Source organism: Eschrichtius robustus, chromosome 9, assembly GCF_028021215.1.
Source record: "Eschrichtius robustus isolate mEscRob2 chromosome 9, mEscRob2.pri, whole genome shotgun sequence".
Taxonomy (NCBI): domain Eukaryota; kingdom Metazoa; phylum Chordata; class Mammalia; order Artiodactyla; family Eschrichtiidae; genus Eschrichtius; species Eschrichtius robustus.
In genome coordinates, this window is record NC_090832.1 from 18,432,942 (window position 1) to 18,459,679 (window position 26,738).

The 26,738-nt window shown below is 34.2% G+C and overlaps 1 protein-coding gene across 2 annotated transcripts in view; it reads right to left on the reverse strand.

Annotated features, from left to right (window-relative positions):
* Positions 1-10,384: 10,384 nt before the first annotated feature.
* STXBP5 (syntaxin binding protein 5) overlaps positions 10,385-26,738 on the reverse strand; it is a 164,429-nt gene continuing 148,075 nt past the window's right edge. For both annotated transcript variants that reach the window (XM_068550796.1, XM_068550795.1), the window contains exons 26-28: positions 22,370-22,481; positions 13,813-14,033; positions 10,385-12,039 (exon numbers count right to left, since the gene is read on the reverse strand). In XM_068550796.1, coding sequence (XP_068406897.1) covers positions 11,998-12,039; positions 13,813-14,033; positions 22,370-22,481 — 375 coding nt within the window. In that variant the 3' untranslated portion in view covers positions 10,385-11,997. The remainder of the gene's footprint in view (positions 12,040-13,812; positions 14,034-22,369; positions 22,482-26,738) is intronic.

The window sequence follows — 26,738 nt, forward strand, 5'->3', positions numbered from 1 at the left end:
GAGTGGGATTTTTCCAGGCCATGAAAGAAATGAAGGGTATTTCAAGCATGAACGAGAGCCTGGAGAATTGACAGCACGTGCTGTAAGGGCAGGAGGAAATGGCAGGGAATGAGTTTGGAACGGTATATGGTACCAGAATCATGGAACATAGAAGGGAGACTGTTCAGGAGCCATGTTGCCAAATTAAAGCTTTGAACTTCACCGTCAGTCATCAGAGGAGTCTTTGAAAAATTTAAAAAAAGAACAGCTTGATTGGAGCTGGGATAGAATATACTGGAGAAAAAGGAGGCTGAAAAAGGAAGACCAGTTAGGAATAGAATCAATAAGATGCTGAAGCAGAGGCAGTCACTGAGCAGGAAAGAAAGAAAGAGGATACATTTGGGAATCATTTGTGAGGTTAGAAAGGATGCACTGGTGATGAATTAGATGTGGGTATTGAGGTAGGGAGAAGGATAGGTGTTTAATAAATATTTATAGTGGGATAATGTGGTGATGTTTTAAATGATATATTTCCTCACCCCACATACAAAATTCCTGTTTTCTCTCACTCAGGTGGCAAAGGCACTTTACCCTCTGTGTCCTCAGGTTAGTGTTATTACTGAAGAAACAGACAGAAAGAAAAATGGCAGTGTCTCTGGATGTAAACTCCAGGGCAGGGTCTTCATCTTGTTCACTTTTCCATTGCCAATATTTAGAGCAGAATCTGACACATTCTGGTGTCCAAAAAATATTTGTCTAATTGAAAAAAAAAGTCAATAATTTGAATGTCAAAATGGAAATTTGGAGCTCATGGTATAGACAGCAGCTTTCAGGCAAAAAAAAAAAAAAAAAGGATTTTTGAGTAAATGACAGCTTGGGTTTCAATGTCAAGAGCTGATGTTCTGGCCTAAACAGGAAGCAGACAGAATGATTTTCTCCTGTCTGTCCAGACTAGGTGTTGATCTTAGACGCTGGGATGGGAAAAGAAGACGGGGCTCTGAACCTGACACCCTTTAGGGATTAGCTCCAAGGAGGGTGGAGGAAAGATGGAATTGGCTGAAAAGTTTGAGGGTGTAAGAGTAGGGCGAACTGAGACCCCGCTTCCCTTTGGAATTGGAGGAGCGCCGCACACCATGCTGGCATGGCAGCTGAGATGCTGGGAAGGCACGGCTCAGCAAAGGGCCTGGGAGAGCTCCCCCAGTGTCCAGCAACCAGAGGGACACAGGAGAGCATCTTACCTGAGACCCAGGAGGGGAAGGGAGAGCTCAGACCATTCTTCCTCAGGCACATCTGGGAGCTAGAGTCTAAGGGGAGAGCGGGATGAAACATATGAAGGAAGTCTTCGGAGAGTAAGCAGCGATGAAAAATTTGAAAGGCAAAAGGCTATGAGAAGAGTTTTGGGGTTATGAGTTGGGTTCCTTTTAGCATCTTCTGGGAGAGTTGAATCAAGCGTGAGATTCTTCTAGAATTATTTTTCATCTGTTATGTTGTGCTTCCCGGAACACCACCTCCCCTGATACGCAGCCATGGGAGTTCTAGCTTCAGTAGGTTCATGTGAACAAGAACTGTGCCGAGGAACACAGCGAAGAGAGGAATTTTTAGAAGTTCTTTCCTGCACCTCCACGTGGTTAGTCTGGAATTGCATGTGATTACGAGTAAGCAGAGGGGGTCTCATTTCCTAGTTCTCTGAAAAAGGGTAAGCATTTGAGTGCCGACTACCATATTTCATCAATTCTTAGACACATTTTCACATAGTTTATATCTTGGAAATCAGGACAGGTTATTCAAATATACTTATCAGCATTTTTGTTAGTGGTGCAAACAGTGGTGTATCTTACTCTCAGTGGCATCTTAGTTTAATGAAATACTGTATGCATCAGATACTGTCCTGAGCACTTTACTTGTATTAACTTAATAATTGCTACCGTCGTACAGACAAGGAAACTGAGGCATGGGTAAGTTTCATAACTTGCTGAAAGCCATGCATATCATGCAGGAGGGATTTAAAATAGTCTCCCTCCAGAGCCCATGCTCATCTGTACACTATGTCTCTAAGGCTGCAGAGCAGAGGGTGCCCTAACAGCGAGGTCCCTCTGCTGTTACATTATATATTATGACAATCTTATAAATTGGTACTGCTTTCATTCTTATTTAATATCTGAGGGAAGTAAGTGTTTAAAAGAAGTTAAGTAAGGTGCGGTCACATTGTTGGTAAACAGCAAACAAGGACTTGGACCTTGGCCTGATCCAGTCTCTCTCTTACCAGCTAAATGGAAACAAAGTCTTTGAAAGGTAATCTTCTCTGTAAAAGGACAGGAAAGCAACATCCTAATTTCAGACAATTTTTATTTTTATTTAAAGAGGTATTTTATAAATGCTCTGTGAAAATACGTTAACTCTGCTATGACTAAATCCCCCAATGTATTTATTCTCTATACCAGGGAGAAAAAAAATTACGTTTATAAATTTGAACGTAATTATTACAAAAAAATTGCCAGGCACTGGGATTCTTGTTGTTCTATTTTGAAAGGCAACTACGTATTAATTTTAATCAGATCTTATATCTTGATGATAGTTGGTGATAAACGCATCCTGGATTGGCTCCCTGGGGTCCCACACCACAAAGATGAAATTCAGTTGAACTAAAGGTGCTTATTAAATTCAAACATGTTTTAATTCATTGATTCTCCATTAATCACTTTATTAAAGACAATGCATCAATTTGTTTTTATCCTGATTATAGCAGTTTTAATATTACCTGATTTGCTGATCCTGGTACTAGATTTGCTTCTTGTTCTTTCCTGTTCAAATGTATATTTCTGATTCACAGAGCTTCTAAGGGACTACTATTTTTAAGGTCATAAAGCCTTGTGTTTGTGTGATAATTTTGTTTTCTAACCATTTTCAGAGGTTATTTTATTATATCCCAACAAGTACTCTGTGAGGTAGGTAAGGCCAATATTTAGAGCCTAGTTTTATACATGAGGAAACAGGCAAATAGAGGCTGAGTAACTTGGAAAGTTCACTGGCATAACTAGTACCAAACTTAGGGATGGAAAACTGGCCTTCATACTCAGGCCAACGTGTTAGGCATTTGAAAGGAGCTACATATAAGGCCCACTTTTGCTAAACTCGGAATGAAATGAGAGGCAAATCCACTTGCCTAACATTTAACCAATAATCACTCATTGAGTTTTGGTGAAATCAGGAGTAAATAAAGTTTCCAATAGACTAACCATTAGAAAAGTTATGTAATAAAATCTTACAAATGGATTCACTGCTCTATCTTATCAAGAGGAGTTTTTGTTAGGAGAACCACACCAGGTATTAAGATTTGTGAGCTTCGGGCACAAATTTACAAAGGTAAGTCCGGGCTCACTCATCCACTCCAACTAGTTCAAAAGCATGGATTAAATGTAAAAGAGAAAGTGAACTTATAAGAGGAATTAGTGCAAATACACTAAAAATCCAAACTAGCATTTAGGTAGCCTAGACTTCTATACTTTCTTATCTACACCATGGCAGAGCTTTTATGAACATATTTTTGACAGCCCCTCAGGAATTCTCTGGGCCAGTGGTTCCCATGGTAGAGGGTGGGAGTGAGTTCTAGAAGGGGAGGGAGGCCAGAAAAAGGGACCACCCTACTGGGGAGTGTTTTGGAAATTTGTGGGGCCTTTTTTTTTTTTTTGTAGTTCTTCTAGTGTATAATCTTAAGATTTACATATTAAAAAACAAATTTTAAATTATAAATCACATTTCATATGTCTAGTGTATTAGGTTATTAGGTCAATCTTTTAAAATTACATATATAGGAAAATATATTATCTAGGAATTTCATTAAAGGATAGTAAAGGAAACATCCAAAGTATCTGTGATATAAATGGGAAACTGGCTCTAGGGCGCTGCTCTAGATCAGGGTTCTCCAAGTGTGGTCTGTACATCAGCAGTATCAGCGTCACCTGGGAGCTTGTTGAAAATACAAACTCTTTTTACTCCAGACTTACTGAATATGAAATTCTGGGGGTGTGGCCCAGCAATCTGTGTTTTACCAAGGTTTCCAGGAGATTCTGATTCTCAAGCTTGAGAACCACTGCTTAGACTAATGGTCCCTGTAGTCACATTATTGTTAAAGGGACATGGAGGTTACATTTTCTGAAATGTAGTTTTCTGGCTTTTACACCCACGTGATGCTAATGGTTTCTTGGAATCTTTGATCTCGAAAGCAAAGTCATCATCTGGTTAACCACCCTAGGGAAGCGGGTGGGCCGGCACTGAGGGCTGCGTGCACGTTCTGTCACCTCACACCCCTCCAGCATTTACGTTTTAAAAATCTCTGCCTCAGCACAGGTCTTCTGTGCGCTAAACTGTTTTTACTTTATCTGCTGAGAGTTTGCAGGTCTGGAGGTCACAAGGAGTCGGGATGGCATTATTGCTTATAAAAATTATTTACAAATTCACCCAGTATTTAGGGGGGGACCCTGAGAAACATTAAGAAATTATAGTATTTCTGTCCAAAATTGGCAAAGAACTGTGCTGGGTTAAAATAAACATTACTAAAGAGTAAAGAGATTTGGAGTGAGAGGCATTGGAGATAGGGACGGGGAAGAGAGACAGAAAGAGAAAAAGAGAGAGGGAGGGAGGTGGGGTGAGAGAAACATTCAGAGATAAACTCAATTAGGGAGAGATGCACAAAGGGGTCTTCTGTTTGGGAGCAGACACACACACACACTCACCGTGAAATAGTAACACTGTTGGTTAACCTTGCATCAGGATACCTGTTGAGAGCTGTACCTTAGGTCTTCCATGGATGACAGAAATTTGCAACAGATTAGTAAATTAAGGACTTGAGTTTGATATTTAAATGAAGCTCTCAGTCTTCGAGACTTTGCTAGTAACAACATATTCTGTATTACCTGAAACTGTTTTTATTAATTAAATGTGTAGCTTAATGTTGTTGTTTTTAGAAGCAGTTATGAAAAACTATGGGGTTTTGTTTTTTTAAAATAGTGTACAATTGGATGTGACCAGAACTAAAGGTCAGAATATTTCCATAAGTTTTGAGTGAATACATACTATTGATGTAAATTAAAATTTGAAAAAGTAAAATGACTTTGAGAAATCTTTTCTTCTTTAAAAGATCACATTTGTACAAAAACTAAAAAAAAGTTTTATGACAGAGCAATCACATTATCTTTTAAAGTAATGGAAGAAAATCAGAATCGTCTTATAAACACCTATGAAGAGTTACAATGACAAATATATTTCTATCTAAAACAGTGGACAGCACTGTACCATTTAAACAGGACACACCCTAAATTAAGGTTCTTTAAAAAGCCATGAACAGAGATACATGAAGACAGTCTCCCTACTTTTTAAAACTTTATCACTTTATGCCTATATTTTCTGGAAAAATACTATTTCTTTTGATAATATAGCAGACCACTACCAAAAGATTTACATCACTTTACAACAAATAACTTAGATATTTTGTCTATTCCGTATTTAAGATTTTAATAATTTTCTGGATGAAAAGTATCAATCATAAAAATTAACCTTTGCAAAGTCTGTTTTCCCTTGTTACACCATACTGTAAACGCCTCTTGTTAAAGGCTGACAATAAGGTGACACATGACTGCCACCATGTGGGCAGTAAGATGATACAGATTTCAAAATCAAATAAACCTTCAATTTAATGAGAGTTACCATATTCTTTATTCTGAAATGCAATGGGAACAATGATAAATAAGGACGTTCGGTCCTCTTTGAGCTACATTATTCTATATCCATTAATGTGATGTTCATTTTTGGTACAAGTAGTTGGACACTGATACTGATACTATCAACTAGCAAAAGGCCATTTATGGAAATTATCTACAACCTTGCTACTCCAAGTATGTTCCATAGGCTAGTGGCATCTGTAATTACTTGGGAGCCTATTGGAGACGCAAAATCAGGCCTCACCTGAGACACCTGGAATCCAAATCAGCATTTTAACAAGATGCTGAGGATTTCCGTACACACTCAAGGCCAAGATGTCTTCATCTACACCTGGTGCCTAGTGTCTGGACCCTCACCCTTTACTGTACTTCCCACTCAATGTAGGGGCAGGTAACTTTTACCGAAAAGTCCAGAACGTTAAGAAAAGTATAGTTTGTTCTACTTGAATTACCTGATTAACTTGACTTTCCCTTTGCAGATGCAGAAATCTATTTTATCTATTATTTGCTGAGGTTAAACTACTGGATTAATTCCACAATTCGGAGAAAAAATTTAAAACAAATATTCCAGAAAAAAGGGCTTATTTAGTTTCAGGAGAGATTAGAATATTTTATTTTGCCCAATCAGAGCCCTTCAGCATAAAGAGACATTCATATACATATATATGAACATTTTCCAGAAACATTAATTTATAATACATTATTTTAAAATACCAGCTTAACGGTATTTATTTACAAAAATATTTCATTACCTAATTTAAACCTTTTGCTGTGATGACAGTTGTAAAGTACAGGAATGCAAAATAACTACAAAGTTTAACACCTTTTTAGTGTTTGCAATAGTGCTCTTTTGTTTTTTGTTTTAAATGAAACAGTACACAGAGATGGGTTTTTTAATCATATTTAAAATGCATATTCCAGCAATCACCTTTGAGATAGTTACTGGACTGAGCAAGATTAAAAAAAAAAAGTGCAGCAACTGAAAACTACCTGCATGTACAGTTTATAATGTGTACACAAGCTCGAGCTCTATACCAACCATGCTTGCCCCTGAAGTGGACAATGTTAGAAAAACTTAATCTTGCTCTTTTTAATATTGTTTTTGGTGTTGCATTTACAATGAACCAATAGTATAACTAGAAAGCAAAATGTTTTTCTGGTTCTAACTACCACGTTAAGCAGAGGTCACACCTAAAGTATCACAGTACCATTTATTTACAAAAAAAATTTTTTTAAATTTAAAACATGATTTACCCTCTTTGCATTGCTCTCTATTGATATGTTAAATCCGTTTCCACCTCCTTACATTGTCTTCAGTTGAAGAAAATTTAAACAACACAAAACACATTGCAAAAGTATAAAAAAAAAACCCAAACTCCCAAATAAATAGGATTCCATTGTCATTAGCCTATATCCATTTTAAATGCCTGAGCCAAACAACCTACAATAAATTAATACTGATTAATTTACAAGTCATACAGTATAAAATTTTAATTTAAACTATAAGCCTCGTTGCAAAATGTTGGCAGAACACAGTCACGATTTTTCTGATGCAAAGAGTGCAATGAAAAGAGCAATTTAATTACACGTAGCCCTGGACTACTGTACTCCATTTGTAAAGGAATTGTGCCTAATAGTTTAAGACTGTGTTAGGAACTGAAGAAAGCAATGTTATAACCCTGATAATTGGGAAGTTATTAAAACCATTTAATTCAGCTGAGAAAGGTAAGCGAAAGTTTCCCCTTTGATTTTTGTTGGGGTTGTTACAACTATTTTCTGTCCACAGAAGCTTTAAAACTTCTGTGGTAACAGTAAGGTCATTAAGAGTCACAGGAAAAATCATCCCCATAGCACTTTCCAAGAAATTGATCAGAGTGATGAAAAGTATAATTAACAAAAGCTGTAAACAGTATCTTCACATTAACTTTCAAATGAAAAAAAAATAATTTTGGGGCATAAATTTCAATTCAAGAGAACAAACACCCTAAGAGGGAAAAGAAAAAAACGGAGGACACTTAAGATAGAGAAGTGCTCTTTTTTCAAAGTAAATACAGATTTAAAAGTCTAGGAATATTTGATCAAGTATCAAACTGATAAGGAACAAATTCTATAAACTACAAAATAAAAACCGTCATTGACAAAAATACATAAACTCTGTTTTCATTTTTGGAAATTTATTTTTAAAAAAGGTAGAAGAAAATATCTGGAAAACTATTTTAAATATATATATATATTTAAAACAATAATTAAGGATAGGCATCCAACCGCAAGCTGCAGCTATTGAGAAAGATCTTGTAATTATTATTGTGGGCATTTTCCCCAAAATAAAATTAATATTTGAAAATGCTCAATAGAGGGTTTCTTTTAAACCATAGTAATGATATCTTTCCTGTCATGTGTGAAGACTTCTGAATGATGTATGATTCTTTAAAATTAATTGTATCTCGATATGAGATACCAATATTTCTTATTATAAGCGTAAAACATAACTTTTTGTATGGATAATATACATACTTTTTAAGTACTTTGACTTAAACTTAACAAGTTCACCATTTTTAAAATTAAAGAGTACATTTATAAAAATTCCATTTTAAAACTAAAAGTATATTCTCTAGCAGTATGTATAAATATAACATGTTACTGTATGATCTTAAAACAAATCTGAAAGTGTTGCAATAATTTAAGACCTAGAACGCTGAAACAAGCAGCAAATGATTTTACTATTTTTTTATCCTTGAAAACTATATAAAACCTTATTGAAGGTTTTAAAACTAAGATCATTTGTTCAAGGTGCAGCTAGCAGCATATTCACAATTTTGGCATGTTTTATACATATGTTATCACTTGATTTGAACGGAGAAATGTGAATTAAATGATAATAAAAAGTTTTCATTACCTAAAAAACTGCAGAAAAAATTCAAGTTTAAAGTTCAGTGCTCTTTATTTTGCAAAAACAAATAAACAAAATCCCAAAAGTTAAAATGTAAAATAAATCTTTGCCACAAAAAATTTACCTTTGGATATAGCTTTTCTAATGTCACATGAGAAAATGCCTTAAGCAAAACATATATGGAATACAGAACTCAGGGTAAAACTTTGAAGTCCATGGTGTCTTTCACATATTTTTCCTTTCCTCAGCTGTTTTCTCATCACCCCCTGTAACCTAAAAGTATGTAACACTTTCAGACTTGTTTAAAACACATATCTACATGAAATAACTTCAGAGAAACCTACAATTAAAAAGTTCTAAGCAAAAGAAAATGCTTCTTTCTTTAAAGTACTGTACTTAATTAAATTGTAATACAGTACACATAATAACATAGACAATTAGCAGCACTTTTTCCCATCCATAAAAAAATCAAATTAAGAAGTTAGTAATAGCTCAGTTATATCTATAACCATTTTTGGAAACACTTTGTGCAACTGAAATGCAAACCAAGGGAATTAAGGTAATTGAAAACTTCAAATGATGTAATATACAGAAGTTGTCAGAATATAAGGTTTCAAATAACGTTCTAAGCAACTACATACGGATTTTAGTTTGAAGAGTGAAATGAACCAGGTATGTGGTACATATAGGGAAACCACTTCCTACTGACAAACTGCTAATCAGTGAACACTTCAGTGATTTGAGAGTCAAGGACACAGGCAACAAAGAATAATGTTTGAAGAAATGGAGGAAGCACACAAAAATCTTTCATTTTTCTAATATTTTCTATTTTGACTATTTTTTTTAAATTTTTGGTTTGTTTTCCTGAAATCTTGGCTTGCTGGTGACTGTAGCTTTTTGCGTTAGAAAAAAAATAAGAGATGTTACCTCTCAAATTACAATAAATTCCCTGGGTTAGTTTATTACTGCAGACTGTCTCTTATCTACAGACTGAATCAAGTATAACTCTGAGAAGCTTATTTCCTATTTTCAAAAATACTTCAAGCTTTCTAATCCTAAGTGAGTTTCTAGTTTGCTGTGCATAATTTGTAGATTAATTTAAAAATGAAATAAAATAACTTGAAATATTAATTTAAGATTTTCTTATAAAATCCATCTCAGGTAAATGTATCTAACTTCTCTATTTGAAAATAATTACAAGATTGGTTCATTTTATATACAACAGGAAAAATGACAGTGATATAAAAATTAAGTTGATATACAATTAACACAAAATAACACAGCGAATTAAATAATTGGAGCTAATATGCCCTTCCATATGAATGGGGAATCAACCAGTATATTACTTTACTTAGTGCTTCTCAACTTCAAATCTGTTAACTACTGATTTTATTGATGACATTCACAAAACTGTACCTTTAAAAAACGCCTTAATACTTCCTGTGACATATCATGGAACAATGGGTTTATTAGATAAGATATGATACAAATTAAACAATTTGTAAACTGCTACATGTTCATCATATAGCTGACATTAACTAACAGAAATGTTACTCATAGGTACTTTCTACAAAGTCAAAAACTTTTGAGAATGACTATTTTTAAAATATTTCTTTTGGCTTGATCAAGTTATCTCTATCACATATATTTAATCCCTTCCTAATGATATTTAAAGTAAATTTTAATGTAAACTTTCATATTCCATAGTGCACGTTATAAAATGTAAACATAAGAGCTTTATTAATGAAAAGAGTAAAGAGGAAAAATGCATAACAGACTGTGTGAAATTAAGGTGTTCTACAATATACCTTTAATGATCATATGGAATAGAAAAACAACCATCATGTTTGCTATCAATTTGTGCTCTGATTATCTCTTAATGACAAAAGAAAACTGTTTTAAACTATTTTTTATAGAAGAAAATATTTAAATTTCATTAATACTAAGTATAATGCTTCTACATTATTCGTCCTTTGTTGCTTGAAGAACCATCAGTAATAATCTCAGATGAGCCTGCAGAATGAGCTTACCTACTTCAGATCTACCCCATCATCTCTTTTCTGCCTATGTGCTATTCTAGGGACCAATCATTCATTGTCCACCGATGGTCTCATCTGCTTTATACTCCAATACAGGAATAATTTAGTTACCAAAATGCACATATTTTCCTTTCCTTTTGGCTTTTTAAAACCTTGAAAGGACATGAACAGTTTTACAGTATACTTCTACAGAAAATACTTTGTACGTCATCGGACTAGACTCTTACATAGATAATTATTGACAAAGGATGCTTGTGATTTTTTCCATGCGACAGCATGTGCACTAAGATTTAATTGGCTCATCACCTGAGTGTACTGGAACTGTTAGCAAGTAAAGGGCATATTAAAACGGGAGCTGAACATTTTACTGAAATAATGAAACATTTTTTTAAAGCAATTTTAATTAAATAATGCAAAGGTACATTGGGTTAAACATTTTATAAAAATTCAAGCAAAATTAAAAACTTAGCCAATTTCAACATTTCTACAAATTTAACCAGTAACTATTTTGGTCAAATCCACATTTAGCTGAATTAATGAGAACAAGGACAAGGGACCTTGAAGTATTCTCCTCACCACAATGGAGGTTTTTCTCACTTTCCACACTGCATAGCCATTACATGGAAACTCCCAGAATCATGAGCAGTTCAGTCATGCTCTACACTTTTCTTTTCAATGAAAAGTGATGTATCGCCTTGTTTTGCTTTTGACAAAATATGGACTAAACACAAGTATACAATAACAAGAATCCAAGAGTAGCCCATACACAAGTCAACTATGTGTATGTTTTTATTATTTAAAGCCCACCATTCAGCTTATCTGTCTAAAGATATGGTAATAAACAGTTTGTGTCTTTTTCACTAATGATACTGATGACCAGTCAGTTGAAGGGAGGGAAAGTCCAAGACAGCCGTTTATAATTCAGTAAGTGACACAAATATAACTGTTTCAGCTTCAGGACTTCTGACTTATTGCCTCTCCCTCAAAGAGGTCAAACAATGATGGCAGATAACGACAGCGCAGAATCTTTTGGCATGTGAAAGTTTAATACAGGACTGACCCAGGGAAAGTCCCTGCCACGTCTCCTCAACATCCCTCTGTTTCTTCATTTGTAACATGTGACCATCCTAGCTCCCAAACCGTCAACTCGTAGCTGGCCCACAGCACATACTCCACGTTGAGTGTGTGTGAACACTCCTCAGTTAAAGCCGCATGACTGAGGTCAAACAGTGCATGATTGTGCTAGGAAAGAACAGTATCCAGTGATGAACATCTCTTTAATGTTAACTTTCCTAAAGTGAAATCAATAAAATAAAAAAGGAAAATTCTTTTTCCTTCTGGCTGAAGTTGGACTTAGTTGGATTTCTGGTTGTCAGAACTGGTACCACTTCTTATCTTTGTATTTCAACATCATCTAAAGGGGAGAAAACACGAAAAACACGTTTTAAAAATGCCAGAATAACAACACTTACAACTGGTTGCTATACTTTCCCAAAACATGATATCATTCTGAAACATTCTCCCATTTTTATATTTAGTATTTATATGGAAAGCAGGAAGCAGGAACTGTTCCGTTTCAAGGAAAAAGGAATGCATCTATGAAGAACTAGCCTAGAAGGTCCTCACATTTCCTAAAGACATAAGTAAATTTTGGCTCAGTGCATTCTTTGGTGACCTAAGCTAGTAACTTAAAAAATAAGCTAACTTTCAGTTCTCTAAAGTGAATTAAAAATAATGTTTAAAGAACCTGGAGAATGAAAGGCTGAAATTACTACTGCTGCCATCTACAGTTTACTGAGCACTTAACTCTGGGCCAGGCACTGTATAACATACCTTCTCTACATGATTTCACTTGGTCCTCACAACAACTCTTGTCTGTTAGGCATTATTAGTCTCCCTATTCTACAAATGAAGAAACTGAGGCTTATAGGGGTTAACCGCGGTAACACAATGGTGAAACTGGGATTTGAACCCATGTAGTCTAATTAAAAAACCCATGATCTTAACCACCTCAACGTACTGTCTTCCTTAGACTCTCAAATATGGCTCAGGAACGTTTGGTAGAAGGGAAGAGCGAACAGCTAGGGATTGAGCTCTTTGCTAAATATTTTGACTGTAGATATATCTGAGGTTAACTGAACTGTTATATGCCTTAGAGATCACAGTCAGGGGCAGGGTTATGCCAACAAAAGGCCTGACCTAGATTGAAGGCACTAGCCTGTATCTGAGGTGTGTTGGCCTAGTACAAGGACTCACAAAAGATCTCTGAATCTCTCTGAAAGCCTGGACAAATCTCTCCCAAGTCAAGTTACCTCTCAAACATTCTAGGTGTCAACATTATTGAGCAAGGAAGAGATGACTTTTGACTGAAAAGTTTAAAGAAGAGCTATTACTGACAGAGTGGGTACTCAAATATAAAAATAACCTTAATATGGCTTCTTCAGGTAATACACGCAAAATGCCTCTGAGGGCTAGGCTAGGAACTAAATGTGTGACGTAGCCCAGGAAAAAGCATCAAGGAGTGGCAGAACTGTGCGTTAAAATGAAGAACGTGTATTCCACCTGACGGCTTTTAAATTCAGTTTTTCAGGGGTACTATTCTGGCTAACAAAGTGTATTTGTAAGAAGGCCAGTTAGGGATCCGCTACTTCACAGCAGCTGTTTTTAAGCTCCACCACAACTTCCTAGTTCATCAAGATGAATTCGTTGCAAAAATGCACATTACTCCTCTGTGTGAACTGGCCTACAGACAGATTCAGTATTGTTTCACTGAATAAAAACATTGGCCAATTTCAGGTATTTAGATCTACCTAAAGAATCAAGAGGCAAATTATTTCCTTCTCTAGGAGAAGTTAGTAGTAGAATCTGAGGCATTTAGGAAAATTAGCTTCGTTGTTCTTATTGTATCCCCTAAGAAACCGTTTGCAAAGCCACTGGCTTTGTTTACAAAAAGCCTGAAGGTGAGTAGGTAGGTACCTTCAAAATTTATAAACTTCAGTTAAGAGACCAAAGGCTACTGAGACGTATTCTTGTAATGGTTCCCTCTGGCGGCAAAAAGTTAGGAATTTGCAACCATACTGAGGATACATGAAAATTCATGTGTAGAAATACAACAGCTATAAAAATACAGTAATTTTCATACTTGCTTTACCTAGGCTTTTTGGCTTAAATATCTGACAAGACATACCTCATGAGCATGTTTAGAAAATGAATCTGCACTGGATAACATAGCTGCAGTTCTTTCTTCCAGGTCACTAAGTTTCTGCCCTCTTTCATCTAGTGCCAACCTGGCTCGTGCTAATTCACCAACAACTCCAGACGCTGCTCCTTTCACGCCTTCGATGCCACCAGGGCCAGGGATATGCTGAGCAAGACTTCTTGAAGCCTTTCCCGAGGATGATTCTCCAACTGAATGATTTGATAAATGAAAGAGGGACCCAGAAAGTGAAAATTTTTTACTAATAAAAATCCTACTACGTGATAGCATTAGAACGCACTTGATTGACAATATAATTGAAGTATTCATTTATTTTACTATATAATTACTTTCTTATTATGATGGTTTTAATAATGTGCAGATACTTTCCAAACATACAAAACCACAACGTACATTAATAAATATTCTATTCTATACTAGTTCATATAATAGAACTTGAGCAAAAAAGTGACTGGTAAGTATTTGTTGAAATGAATAATGGGTATACTGATACCACTTCAATAACAGTAAAAAAATCACTCCTAAGTGTCCAAAAAATTAAAGGTAAATTAACTTACAAATACTTAAGTTCAAAGACACAGATTTAAATATACATATCTATTTTAGTTTATTTACACCATACTTTCTCTTACTTGAAGTACTATGCTTAGGCTTAGAAGAAAAATGTAGAATTTATTCAGTATTTCTTTTCAGTCTCCCAAAGTTGTAGATAACCACATCCCTTTCCTTCTATCCATTTATCTTGTCACTTACCAAATAGATCAACTTCTTCTTTCAAAAGATCTCAGGAATTCATTGCTTCCTTTCCCTTTATAACCTAGACCCTCATCACCTAACACCTAGATAACTGCAAAAGTCTTAAAATACGTTAAAGACTGATGTCAGATTCCCTCTTTCTTCCGCATACATTTCTTTCTTTAGAAATGTAACTCATACCGTAAAATTTGGCCCTGAACAACTCAGTAAATTTTAGTTTATTCAGAAGGTTGTGCAACTACCATCACTAATTCTCGAGCATTTTCATTACTCAAACACAAAACAAAACACCCAAACAAACCCATGATTATTAGCTGTCACTTTCCATTTCCTCCACTTCTCAGTCCTTGGCAACCAATAATCCACTGTCTCCATAAATTTTCCTGTTCTGAACACTTCATACAAATGATTCACACACTGTGTGGATTTGTGTCTGGCTTCTTTCACGTAATGTCAAGATTCAACCATATTGTAGCATGTATCAGTACTTCATCCTTTTTAATAACTGAATAATATTCCATTGTATGGATATGGATATATGACATTTTGTTTATCTGTTCATCAGTTGATGGACATTTGAGTTGTTTTCTTTTTTTGGCTACTATGAATAATGCTGCTATGAACACTTGTACAAGTTTTTGTGTGAACATGTGTTTTCAATTCTCTTGGGTATATACTCAGTAGTGGAATTGCTGGGTCATATAACTTTACGTTTAACTTCGTGAGGAACTGCCAGAGTTTTCCAAAGAGGTTACATTATTATTTTCTTTATTTTATTTCCACCAGCAACTTGTGAGGGTTTCGATTTCTCCATATCCTTGAGAAGATTCATGACTGTACATCTTTTGGATTACAACCATCCTAGTAAACGTGAAGTGGTATTTCATTGTGGTTTTGATTTGCATTTCTCTAATGACAAAGATATTGAGCATCTTTTTGTGTGTTTATTGGCCATTTGTATATTTTCTTTGGAGAAAAGTCTATTCAAACCCTTTGCCCATTTAAAAATTGGGCTATTCGGATTTTTATTGTTGAGTTGTAAGAATTTTTTAATACTCGACATGAGACTCTTATCAGATACCAGACTATCTTTTTTGACTTTTAATTCTGATGAAATCCAATTTATCTATTTTTTTCTTTGGTTGCTTATGATTTAGGTGTCATATCTGAGAAACCATTGCCTAATCTAAGGTCACAAAGATTTATACTTAGGTTTTCTTCTAAGAGTTTTATAGTTTTAGCTCTTACATTGAGGTCTCTGTTCCACTCTGAGTTAATTTTTGTGTATGGTGTGAGGTCGGGGTCCAATCCATTCTTTTGTGTGTGGATATCCATTGTCCCAACACCATCTGTCAAAAAGACCACTCTTTCACCATTGAAGTTTCTTGGTATCCTTGTAGAAAATCAATTGACCATACACGTATGGGCTTACTTCTGGACTCTCAATTCTATTCCATTAGTCTATGTATCTACCCTAATGCCAGTACCACACTCTCTTGATGATTACAGCTTTGTAGCAACTTTGGAAATCAAAATGTGTGAGTCCTGTATCTTCTTTCTTCTTTTCAGAAAAAATTGTGTGTGTGGCTATTTTGGATCCTTTCCATTTCCATATGAATCTTAGGAACAACTTGTTTCTTTCTTCAAAAAACCAGCTTGGACTTTGACAGGGACTGTGTTGAATGTATAGATCAACCTGGGGAGTACTGCCATCTTAGCAATGTTAAATATTACAATCCATGAACGTAAGATATTAATCCATTTATTTATGTCTTCATTTCTTTAAATGATGTTCGAAGTTTTTAGTATATGTTTTAGTATATGTTTTCCATATGTTTAGTATATGTTTTAGTATTTTTTCTTTTTGATGCTATTATAAATGAAATTGTTGGCTTAATTTAATTTTTGGTTTGTTCATTGCTAGTGTACAGAAATGCAATCAATTCTTTATATGGATCTTGTATCCTAAAATCTTGCTGAACTTGTTTATTGGCTAGAATGTGTTTTAAAAAACTTTTTAATTAAAAAAATTTTTTGGTCACGCAGTGCAGTTTGTGGGATCTTAGTTCCCTGACCAGGGATTGAATCTGGGGCCACGGTAGTGAAAGCGCCAAGCCCTAACCACTGGACCGCCAGGGAACTCCCGAGAATGTTTTTTTGTGTGTGTGTGTGTGGTTTCCTTAAGATCGTCTATATGCAGGGTTATGTCATCTGTGAAGAGAGGTAATTTTACTTCTTCCATTCCAAACCTGCATGCTTGTACTTCCTTTTCTTGCCTAATTGTCCTGGTTAAAGCCTCTAGTATAATGTTAATAGAAGTAGTGAGACCCTTTGAATTCCTATATAAAATTTAGAAACAGTTACAAAATTTGGGGGGCGGGTTGATAAGGACTTCATTAAATGTTTATTTGTGTACATGCATATACCAGTTTTGGGAGAAGGGATGTTCTTATTGCATCTTCTACTGCATGAACATGGTATATCTCTTCATTTATTTGGGTCATTAACTTCTCTCAACGAAGTTCGATAATTTTCTACCTTCCCCATGGAGGTCCCTGAACATCTTCTGTTAAGATTTATTTCTAGGTATTTGACTTTTTTTCATACTCTTGTGGTAGGTAGAATAATGGCCCCCCCAAACCCCCAAAGATGACGGCACTCTAATTCCTGGAACCTGTGAATATGTTACCGTCATGGGAAAAGGGACTCTGCAGATGTGATTAAGTTAAAGACCTAAAGGTAGACTAATTATACAGGTAAACCCAATGTAATCACATGTGTTCTTAAAAGCAAAGAGCTTTCCCCAGCTGTGGGCAGAGAAATGTGGCTTCAGAAAAACAGAGAGATGCAAAAAAGTTGCTAGCTTTGAAGATTAACGAAGGGATCACCAGCTATGGAATGTGGATGGCCTCTAGAAGCTGAAAAAGGCAAGGAAACCATTCTCTCCTAAAGCCTCCAACAAGGAACACAGTCCTGGTAACACACCAGTGAGGCCCATGTTGATTTCTAACCTATAAAACTGTAAGATAATAGAATTTCTGTTGTTTCAAGTCACTAGGTTTGTGGTCATTTGTTATAGCAGCAATGGAAAACTAATACAAAGAGCAATTTTTAAAATTTCATTTTTTACTGTTAATATGATATGATAAATTTTATTTTTTTTTGCTGATTATAACTAGTCAGTTTACTAAACCATTATTTCTAATGATTTAGCTACAGATTTTTTAGGCTTTCTAAATATGTCATCATATCAAACATTCACAAGTGATTATTTTGTTCTCCCTATCCTATTCTTGTACCTTTTATTTCTTTTTAGTTCCCTTTCCACACTCTCTAGGGACTTTAATACATTGCTGAATATATGTGGTAACAGAATTATATCTCATACCTTATCTCAAACGAAAAACTTAAAATATCTTTTAATGTTCCTGTACTAAGTGTGATATTTGCTATAGAGTTTTGGTAGTTAAATGTTGTATCATTTGTAGCTGTAATTTATCAAATTACTTTCTAGGAATTTTTATCATGAATGGATACTGAATTTTAACACATCTTCTTTGCATTTATTGTGGTGGTGGTATGATTTTTCTCTTTAATCTGTTAATGTGGTGAACTACCAATTAACTTTTTTAAAAATAATAAATCAGCTTTGAATTCCTGGAACAATGCAAACTTGGTCTTGACATATCATCTGCATTGTGATTAGATCACACACTCTTAATTCTAATCCATTGAAATCTGTTGATTTTTTAAAAAAATCATCTAACATGACAAACTTAAAAAAAAAAACCCTAACTTTTTGTAATGTAAGTTTCAAACATATAGGAAAGTAAAAAGAATTGTATAATAAACATCCATATATCCATGATCTAATTTTCGTAATAGATAACATTTTTTTTTGCCATTTGACTGTCTGTATATATATAATTTTTGAAGGAATACTTAAAAATTTATTACAGAAATTGATATTTTACTCCAAAATACTTCAGTATTCATCTATAATTTCCCTACAAATATCAACAGAATACATTTTATGAACATTCTGTATGTGTTTGAAAATGTATATTCTGTAATGTTCTTTAGGTTTAAGTTCCTTCATTGTGTTCTTAATATCTTCTGTACCCTTGCAACCTATTTTTGTCTGCTGTTATATCTCAATCAATGGATATATTTTAGAAGTCCCCACTATGATTGAGAAATTGTCTCTTCTAGCAGTTCTGTCCGTATTTGTTTTTTATATATACTGAAGTCAAAATATTAGGTATACTTAATAATGCCTTAATGTTTACTCTTTCTGATATTAACACAGTCGTACCAGGCAGATGATTCATTTGCGTTTGTGCTTTTCTACCTTTTAAAATTTCAATCTTTCTGTGCTTTTATATTTTATCTTATTTTTTATTAAAAAAATTTTTTTAACATCTTTATTGGAGTATAATTGCTTTACAATGGTGTGTTAGTTTCTGCTTTATAACAAAGTGAATCAGCTATACATATACATATATCCTCATATCTCCTCCCTCTTCCGTCTCCCTCCCACCCTCCCTATCCCACCCCTCTAGGTGGTCACAAAGCACTGAGCTGATCTCCCTGTGCTATGCGCTGATCTCCCTGTGCTATGTGCTGATCTCCCTGTGCTATGCGGCTGCTTCCCACTAGCTATCTATTTTACATTTGGTAGTATTTATCTCTTATATTTTAAATGTGTCTTCTGTAAGCAATATACTTTTCCTTCTTTTAAAATTTAGTCTGATAGTCTTTATCTTTTAACTAGAATATTTATTCTACCTACATTTACTACGGTTATTTATATTTAAGTAAATCTACCATCTCTCATGTGCTTTCTAGTTATCTCACCTGTTTTGTGTTCTTTCTTCCCTCCTTGTGGAAGGACTATGATTTTCCTGCTATTCATCAAGTTATGTACTACTTTTCTAGGTTACAGAGGTCACCCTAGAAATGACAACAAGAATCCTTAACTTATTAATGCTAATAGATACTTTTTACAAGTCTCTCAAAAAATGCATGGATCTCAGATCACCTCAAATCCATTTATCCTTTCTAATTCCCTTGATTTTATGCAATATTTTGGATCACATTGTTTATTTATGTGTGTATACACATACCACAAGACTTTGCTTTACAGTTTATAAAGGTTTCAGTAATTATAATTATGCATGTATTTATTACTTTCTTTCCAAAGCATTGTTTCCTATATTTCTGACATTCCATCAAGATTATTTTCCCTCTATTTGAAGTACATCCTTTAGCCTTCCCTTTAGTGTGATAGTGAGGCTTCTTTATTTGTTCACTTGTCTAAAACTCTCTTATTCTTGAAGAATATTTTCTTTTCAGTATAGAGTTCTAGATTAAGTACTATCTTCTGATAATAGGATGATAGAAGATCATCCTATTACCTTGGCTGTTGAGAACTCAGTCCATAACTTGTTAAAAGGTACCTATCATTTTTCTCTAGCCACTTGAAAGTTTTTCTCTTTGTTTTTGATACACATTATTTTCATGTGACCTATCTAGTTGTGGATTTTTAAAAAAATATCTTTCTTGGAATTAATTGGCTTCTTAAATGTGTGAATTGCTGTCTTCTGTCAATTCTGAAAAATACCCAGCCGTATCTCTTTACATATTGATTCTTCATCACATTCTTTCCTATCTCCTTCTTGAGAAGGTCTAACATATGTTAGCCCCTCTCACTGCAACTTCTATTTCCTTTATCGTCTCCTATGTCTCTTACATCTCTTTGTTTCTCTGTGCTACATTCTGGATGTTTTATTTTGACCTACGTTTAAGTTATGTAATTCTTTCTTCAGTTGTGTCTAATTTGTGGTTAAATTCATCCACTAAGCTTTTAATCTTGGTTTTTGAATCTTTCATTTCTAGAATTTCATTTTAGTCTTTTACACATTTGTTGTATTGATTTTATAGTTTTCAGTTACCTGATAAAATGTTCAGGTACAGTATTGATACTTATCCTCTTGAACATAATATGAATAATTATTTTATAGTCTGTGTCTGAGGATTCCAATATTTGAAGTACCTGTGATTCTGCTTTGGCTTTTTCTGTTTTATTGATCGTGGTGTTGATTCCTAGTATTCCGGATTACCTGACTACATATTTGAAAAATTATTTCTAAAAATGATTTGAGGACTCTGAATATGTTATCTTTCTTTAGAGAACATTTTCACTTGAATCTGCCAGTTGCTGGGGACTTTAGCAGTTTGCAAAAATCTTAATTAAAGTTGAAAGTTTTCCGGGCCACTCAGATCATCTCAAGCTGAGCTCAAAGTCTGTGTGTCTGTGTGTGTGTGTATGTGCTGATTTACTCCCAGTTCACCTTTACTCGTTAGCTGTGGCCCTTTGGGGTCCTTGCAAAGAGAAAGAGTTATTTATCAGGGTTCCCATCTTATTAGCCAACTCTGGGAGCCTACCTTGCTAGTCCTAACACAGTTTAGAATCTCAGCTTGCTGCTTTAGATTAGCAAAGTACTCCAGGGTAAAAGTGGCCTCAGGTTGCCACGCTCACCACCTTTCCCCACGGATACTGTCTTCACTATACTGTTAGCTCTTCCATGTTTTTGAGAAGTAAAAAATGTATATATGTTTGAATTTTGTATAACTTTGTCAGTTAACCTCAGTAAGAATGTTATTCTAAAATATCCGTCCCGGGCTTCCCTGGCGGAGCAGTGGTTGAGAATCTGCCTGCCAATACAGGGGACACGGGTTCGAACCCTGGTCTGGGAAGATCCCACATGCCGCGGAGCAACTGAGCCCGTGAGCCACAATTACTGAGCCTGCGCGTCTGGGGCCTGTGCCCTGCAACAAGAGAGGCCGCGATAGTGAGAGGCCCGTGCACCGCGATGAAGAGTGGCCCCCGCTTGCCACAACTAGAGAAAGCCCTCGCACAGAAACGAAGACCCAACACAGCCATAAATAAAATAAATAAATTAAATTAAAAAAAATAAAATAAAATATCCGTCCCCCGTGACTTGAAGAACAGTCTTCATTTTTTAAATGAATTAAAACTGACCAATCCTCATTACCCAGATGACTGAACAATCATTTGGGTAAGTTTTTAAAATGAACTTGCACTACACACTTACTTGCTGGTATTTAATCTTACAGTCTTTCTAGTCAACCAAACAGAAAAGGAAAATTCTAAAATATTCTAGCAAAAAAGAAAGAATAAAAGAAAATAAAAATTCAAGGATAGCTAAGAGCTCCAATTTGAAAGAAAGGTCAGACATTCATTGATTCATTAGTTCATTCAAGGACCAATTTCTGATTTGTGCCAATTCTATGGAAGGAAGTAGATGAACCAGATTTTATATTTTAAATAACCTTCTAAGTGCAATGAGACTAGTTCTGGAAGTTTTGTAAGATAAAATAAATGTTTAAGTAAAAACTTTTCAAAGTTAAGGTCATCAACTAAAGTCAATTACAGAATTAAAATAATGAAGATCATATTTAATGAAAGTCAAAAAATATTTTTTAAATTATTCATTTAAAGCTGTGAATATTCCTTTTTAGCCACCTGAAGCCATTCCGATTTTGGTTTCCAGAGTAAAGTATTCCCCTGACTTGAGTTAGAATATGGCAGAATATAATTTTATGTATTTTGCTAAAACATGGGTCTATCAATTGTTGTGACAGAGAGGAAAAAGGTGAACATAATTTATACATGTAAGAAAAATTTATATGGCTTGAATATTTCTGTTTTATAGACATATTATCCAAATTAAATAAATCAACTTACATAGTTCTTCTCTATCAAGAGATTGTGCACCACCTCCAAACAAGCCTTTAAAGAATCCCCTGTTTGGTGCTTCAGGTGTTTCTACAGGAGTGAAGAGTTCACCCAACATTTCCTTTAAAATCAAAACAAATTGTAATTGTTAAAGTTTCAGGGACACTAAACTATAATTCACAAAACCATCACTGTAAACTCTTTAACTCAAACTTATAACATTACCTGTTGAGGTTCACAAACAATGAGTACACTTCAAATGATCAGATCTAGAACATTCTGACTTGGTCAAACAGTAAGTTATTAAGACTAACTTGACTAAGAATAACTTGCTGCTTGCTACTTTGGCTAGATTACTTTTTTTCACATTTTAAGCAAAGATGATATTCCTGCTTAAATTGTAAGGAGATTCCAATCTTAATGACAAAGCGTTCACATAACTCTTATCAAGAATTGGTAACTGAATTAATAACTAGGTCTTCTTACATTAGAAAGAAGAAAATCTATTAGGAAGTTGAAAAGTCCAGTGTAATGATGATACACAGTCTTGGAATTATCCAAAATAGCTGAGTCAGAAAATTAGTAGTTTAGAAAGACATACATACTTCTTTTTTCATAAACATATGCTGGGAAGAGAATTATGCCAACATAAACCTGGAATTTCAGAAATCTGGCAGGGAGATGGAAAGGCTTCTTTTTATATTGTCAGATTTTTCTGAAATTTTTGTCAATATTCTTCAGAGCACAGAAATGGTAAAAGTAAGTCAGGAGACAAGAAAAATTGCTGACATCTTACTGACTTTGTAGATGAGACATAAAGAGGGAAGAGGAGTTTCTATAAAAAAAAGGATGGTAGCAATATTATTTGCAAGGCAGTTTTGGGAAGCTTTAGAAGCAAAATAAAAGTATAGTGAGGCTTTGGGATTGCATTTCTGCCCATTAAAGAGAAGGAGCTGTGATACAAAGGACAAGTACACCACTGGTTCCAGGTAGTTCTGTTGTATTCTGATATTACATTATTACAGTTGGAGCTAAAGTATGTATTTTTTAGAGTTTCTTCCTTAGGGCTGGGCTAAGAAAGTTAATAAAGGATGTCCAAAGATTTTACATTTAGATATATCTGTACACATATATATATTTTTGGCCGCGCCACGCAGCTTGTGGGATCTTAGTTCCCCAACCAGGGTTGAACCCGGGCCCACGGCAGTGAGAGCGTGGAGTCTTAACCGTTGGACCACCAGGGAATTCCCAGATATATCCATATTAATGTTGTCTCTCCAACCAGATTATAAATGAAAGGAGATAATATTAACACTATACAACACAGAGTTTCATTTATAATGTTGAAGTGGATTGAAGGCTTTACATTTTTATTCTCTTCCTCTGGAGTTCTATAAAGTGGAGTAAAACTAGAATGAAAAACTTCCTGAAGTCAATAAATCAAACTTGCTAAAACCCACCATAGAATATACTAATACCTATTATTTAATTCAAATTTATATTAGCCTATATAAAGAAGGTGAATTTTAGGCATATTTCCAATCTTTTTTATACTGTACTTCACAGATTCTAATTTAAACTGTATCTATTAAATTGATAAAACAAATGGCAAATAGCTACCATTTGAGTGTCTTTTATGCTAAATCAAGAGTAATATGACACACATATATATATATATATATATATATATACAGACAGTCACAGCATAAAAATGTTTTTTGAAATTTATCTCACTTTAGAATTATCATTTACAGCTCTTAATTTATTTGGTGTTTAATGAGCTTGCAATCTTACAAATGTAAAAGTTAAGAAATTTAAAAATCCAAAGATTACAGTTATAAATCAAAAATCACTACAGTGTACTGGAATGAGTATAAACTTTGGAACCACGTGGACCTGGGTTTGATTCTCACCTCTGACTTTTACTTGCAGAGGAATCTTAGGCAAATCAGTCTCACAGGGAACTGGTTTCCTCAACTTTATAAAGAAGTGACAAAAATACTTACCTCTCGGGAATGTTACCAGGATTAAAGATAATGAAGATTATCTTTAATAAACTGAAGATAACATACAATGCCAAGATTAGACACTCAATGATGTATACACTAAATAGAAAAATCTCCTTTCACATAGAGATGAAACAAATTAGAAAATATGCAAGTCATTTATCATTAGATTAACATTGTGAATAGATATCTTTGAAGGAAGTTTAAAATTAGGTATTTCTTAAAGAGTCTGCACTGTCTGCAGTTAGTATTAGGATTTGGGGAGAAGTATTGATGTTAAAAACGTATATATTTCAACAATATAAAATAGTATCTATAGGTATTTTTTCACTTGTATTTAAATAAGGATTTTAATTATGATAAATTTACTCTTTAGAACACAACTTTAATGACTAATAAATGTTGGTGAAATTGAAATAGATTTGTACTATCTGTGATATTTCTCTACATCTAGTAATAGGAAACTGTATGTTTGAAACAATGTCTGCAACTTTTAAACTACTCTAAAATATGAATATACAGAAACAAATATACGTGTTTGATGTTAGACAATTGGATTTCATTTGCCATTTGTGTTTATAAGCTTAAGTGGTAAAATATAGGACTGATTTCATGAATGAGTCAATGTAAGTGCTTTATCACTACTCTTTTTTCTTAAATTGAAGTATAGTTGATTTATAATATTATATTAGTTTCAGATATACAACAGAGTGATTAAATACTTGTATAGATTATACTCCATTTAAAGTTATTACAAAATATTGGCTATATTCTATGTATTGCACAATATATCCTTAGAGCTTATTTATTTTATACATAGTTGTTTGTACCTCTTAATCCCTTACCCCTATATTGTCCCTCCCTTCTTCCCTCTCCCCACCAGTAACCACTAGTTTGTTTTCTCTATCTGTGAGTCTGTTTCTGTTTTGTTATATTCATTTGTTTGTTTTATTTTTTAGATTCCACACGTAAGTGATAATGTACAGTATGTTTTTCTCTGTCTGACTTATTTCACTTAGCACAACACCCTCCAGGTCCATATGTGTTGTCGCAACTGGCAAAATTTCATTCTTTTTTATGGTTAAGTAGTACTCCATTGTGTGTGTGTGTGTGTGTGTGTGTGTATGTATGTGTGTGTGTATGTATGTATGTATGTATGTATGTATGTATGTATGTATGCATCTATCTATCACATCTTCTTTATCCATTCACCTGCTGATGGGACACTTAGGTTGCTTCCATATCTTGGTTGCTGTCAGAATGGCTATCATCAAAAAGTCTACAAATAACGAATGATGGTAAGGATGTGGAGGAGAGGAAACCACAGTACACTCTTGGTGGGAATGTGAATTGGTGCAGCCACTATGGAAAACAGTATGGAAGTTCTTCAAAAAACTAAAAATAGAACTACCTTATGATCCAAAATTCCACTTTCTTCAGTATATATCTGAAGAAAATGAAAACACCAATATTCACAGCAGTATTATTTATAATAACACTCTTTTGATTACATCAAATAATCACTGATTTTAATAACTTTGATTAAGAAAACTCTGTTATAAGAATACTGAGACTACATAAATATCTTCCAAGATAAGCACAGTAATAAATTTCAGTATTGCTGCATAATATATTCAAGAGAACCTAAACAGTTCAACTGTCATCAATTTTTTACAGTGAATACCTGGAGTTTTGTTTATAAGTTACAATCTTGAGGTGCTTAGAACAGTTATTAACTTAATTGTTTAAACTGAATTAATCGGTATGTTCGACCTCTTTATGATTACGGTAAGTTTTATTTAAGTTTCACAGATAAATCAAGTCATCAATTTGAAAGGCAACTTGTAAATTTTCCTTGTGTTTTCACTCAAGATATGGTTAGAATAATGCTGTAGAAAGAAATTTAAGTATTTCGATCCATAAACATATACTTTTGACTAACTGCACTTTAATGCTAATAAAAAGTCCTGAAATCCATTAATTTTTAAAAATAGTTTTAATTGAGGTAATTGACATAATAAACTGCATATACGTAAAATGTAAAAATTGGCAAGTTTTGACATACACATATGCCCGTAAAATCATGACCACCATCAAGAAAGTGAATGTCCATCACTTGCATTTCCTTGTGTCTCTCTGTAAAATCTTCTCTCACCCCACTTCTTGACCTCCTATCTCTAAGTGACTGCCAATCTGCTTTCTCTCACCATAGATTAATTTGTATTTTCTATAGTTTTATGTAAATAGAATCATACAATATATACACTTCTTTGCTTGGCTTATTTCACTCAGCATAACTGTTTTGAGATTCATCCATGATATTGAATGTTACCAACATTTCATTCCTTTTTATTGATGAGTTGTATTCTACT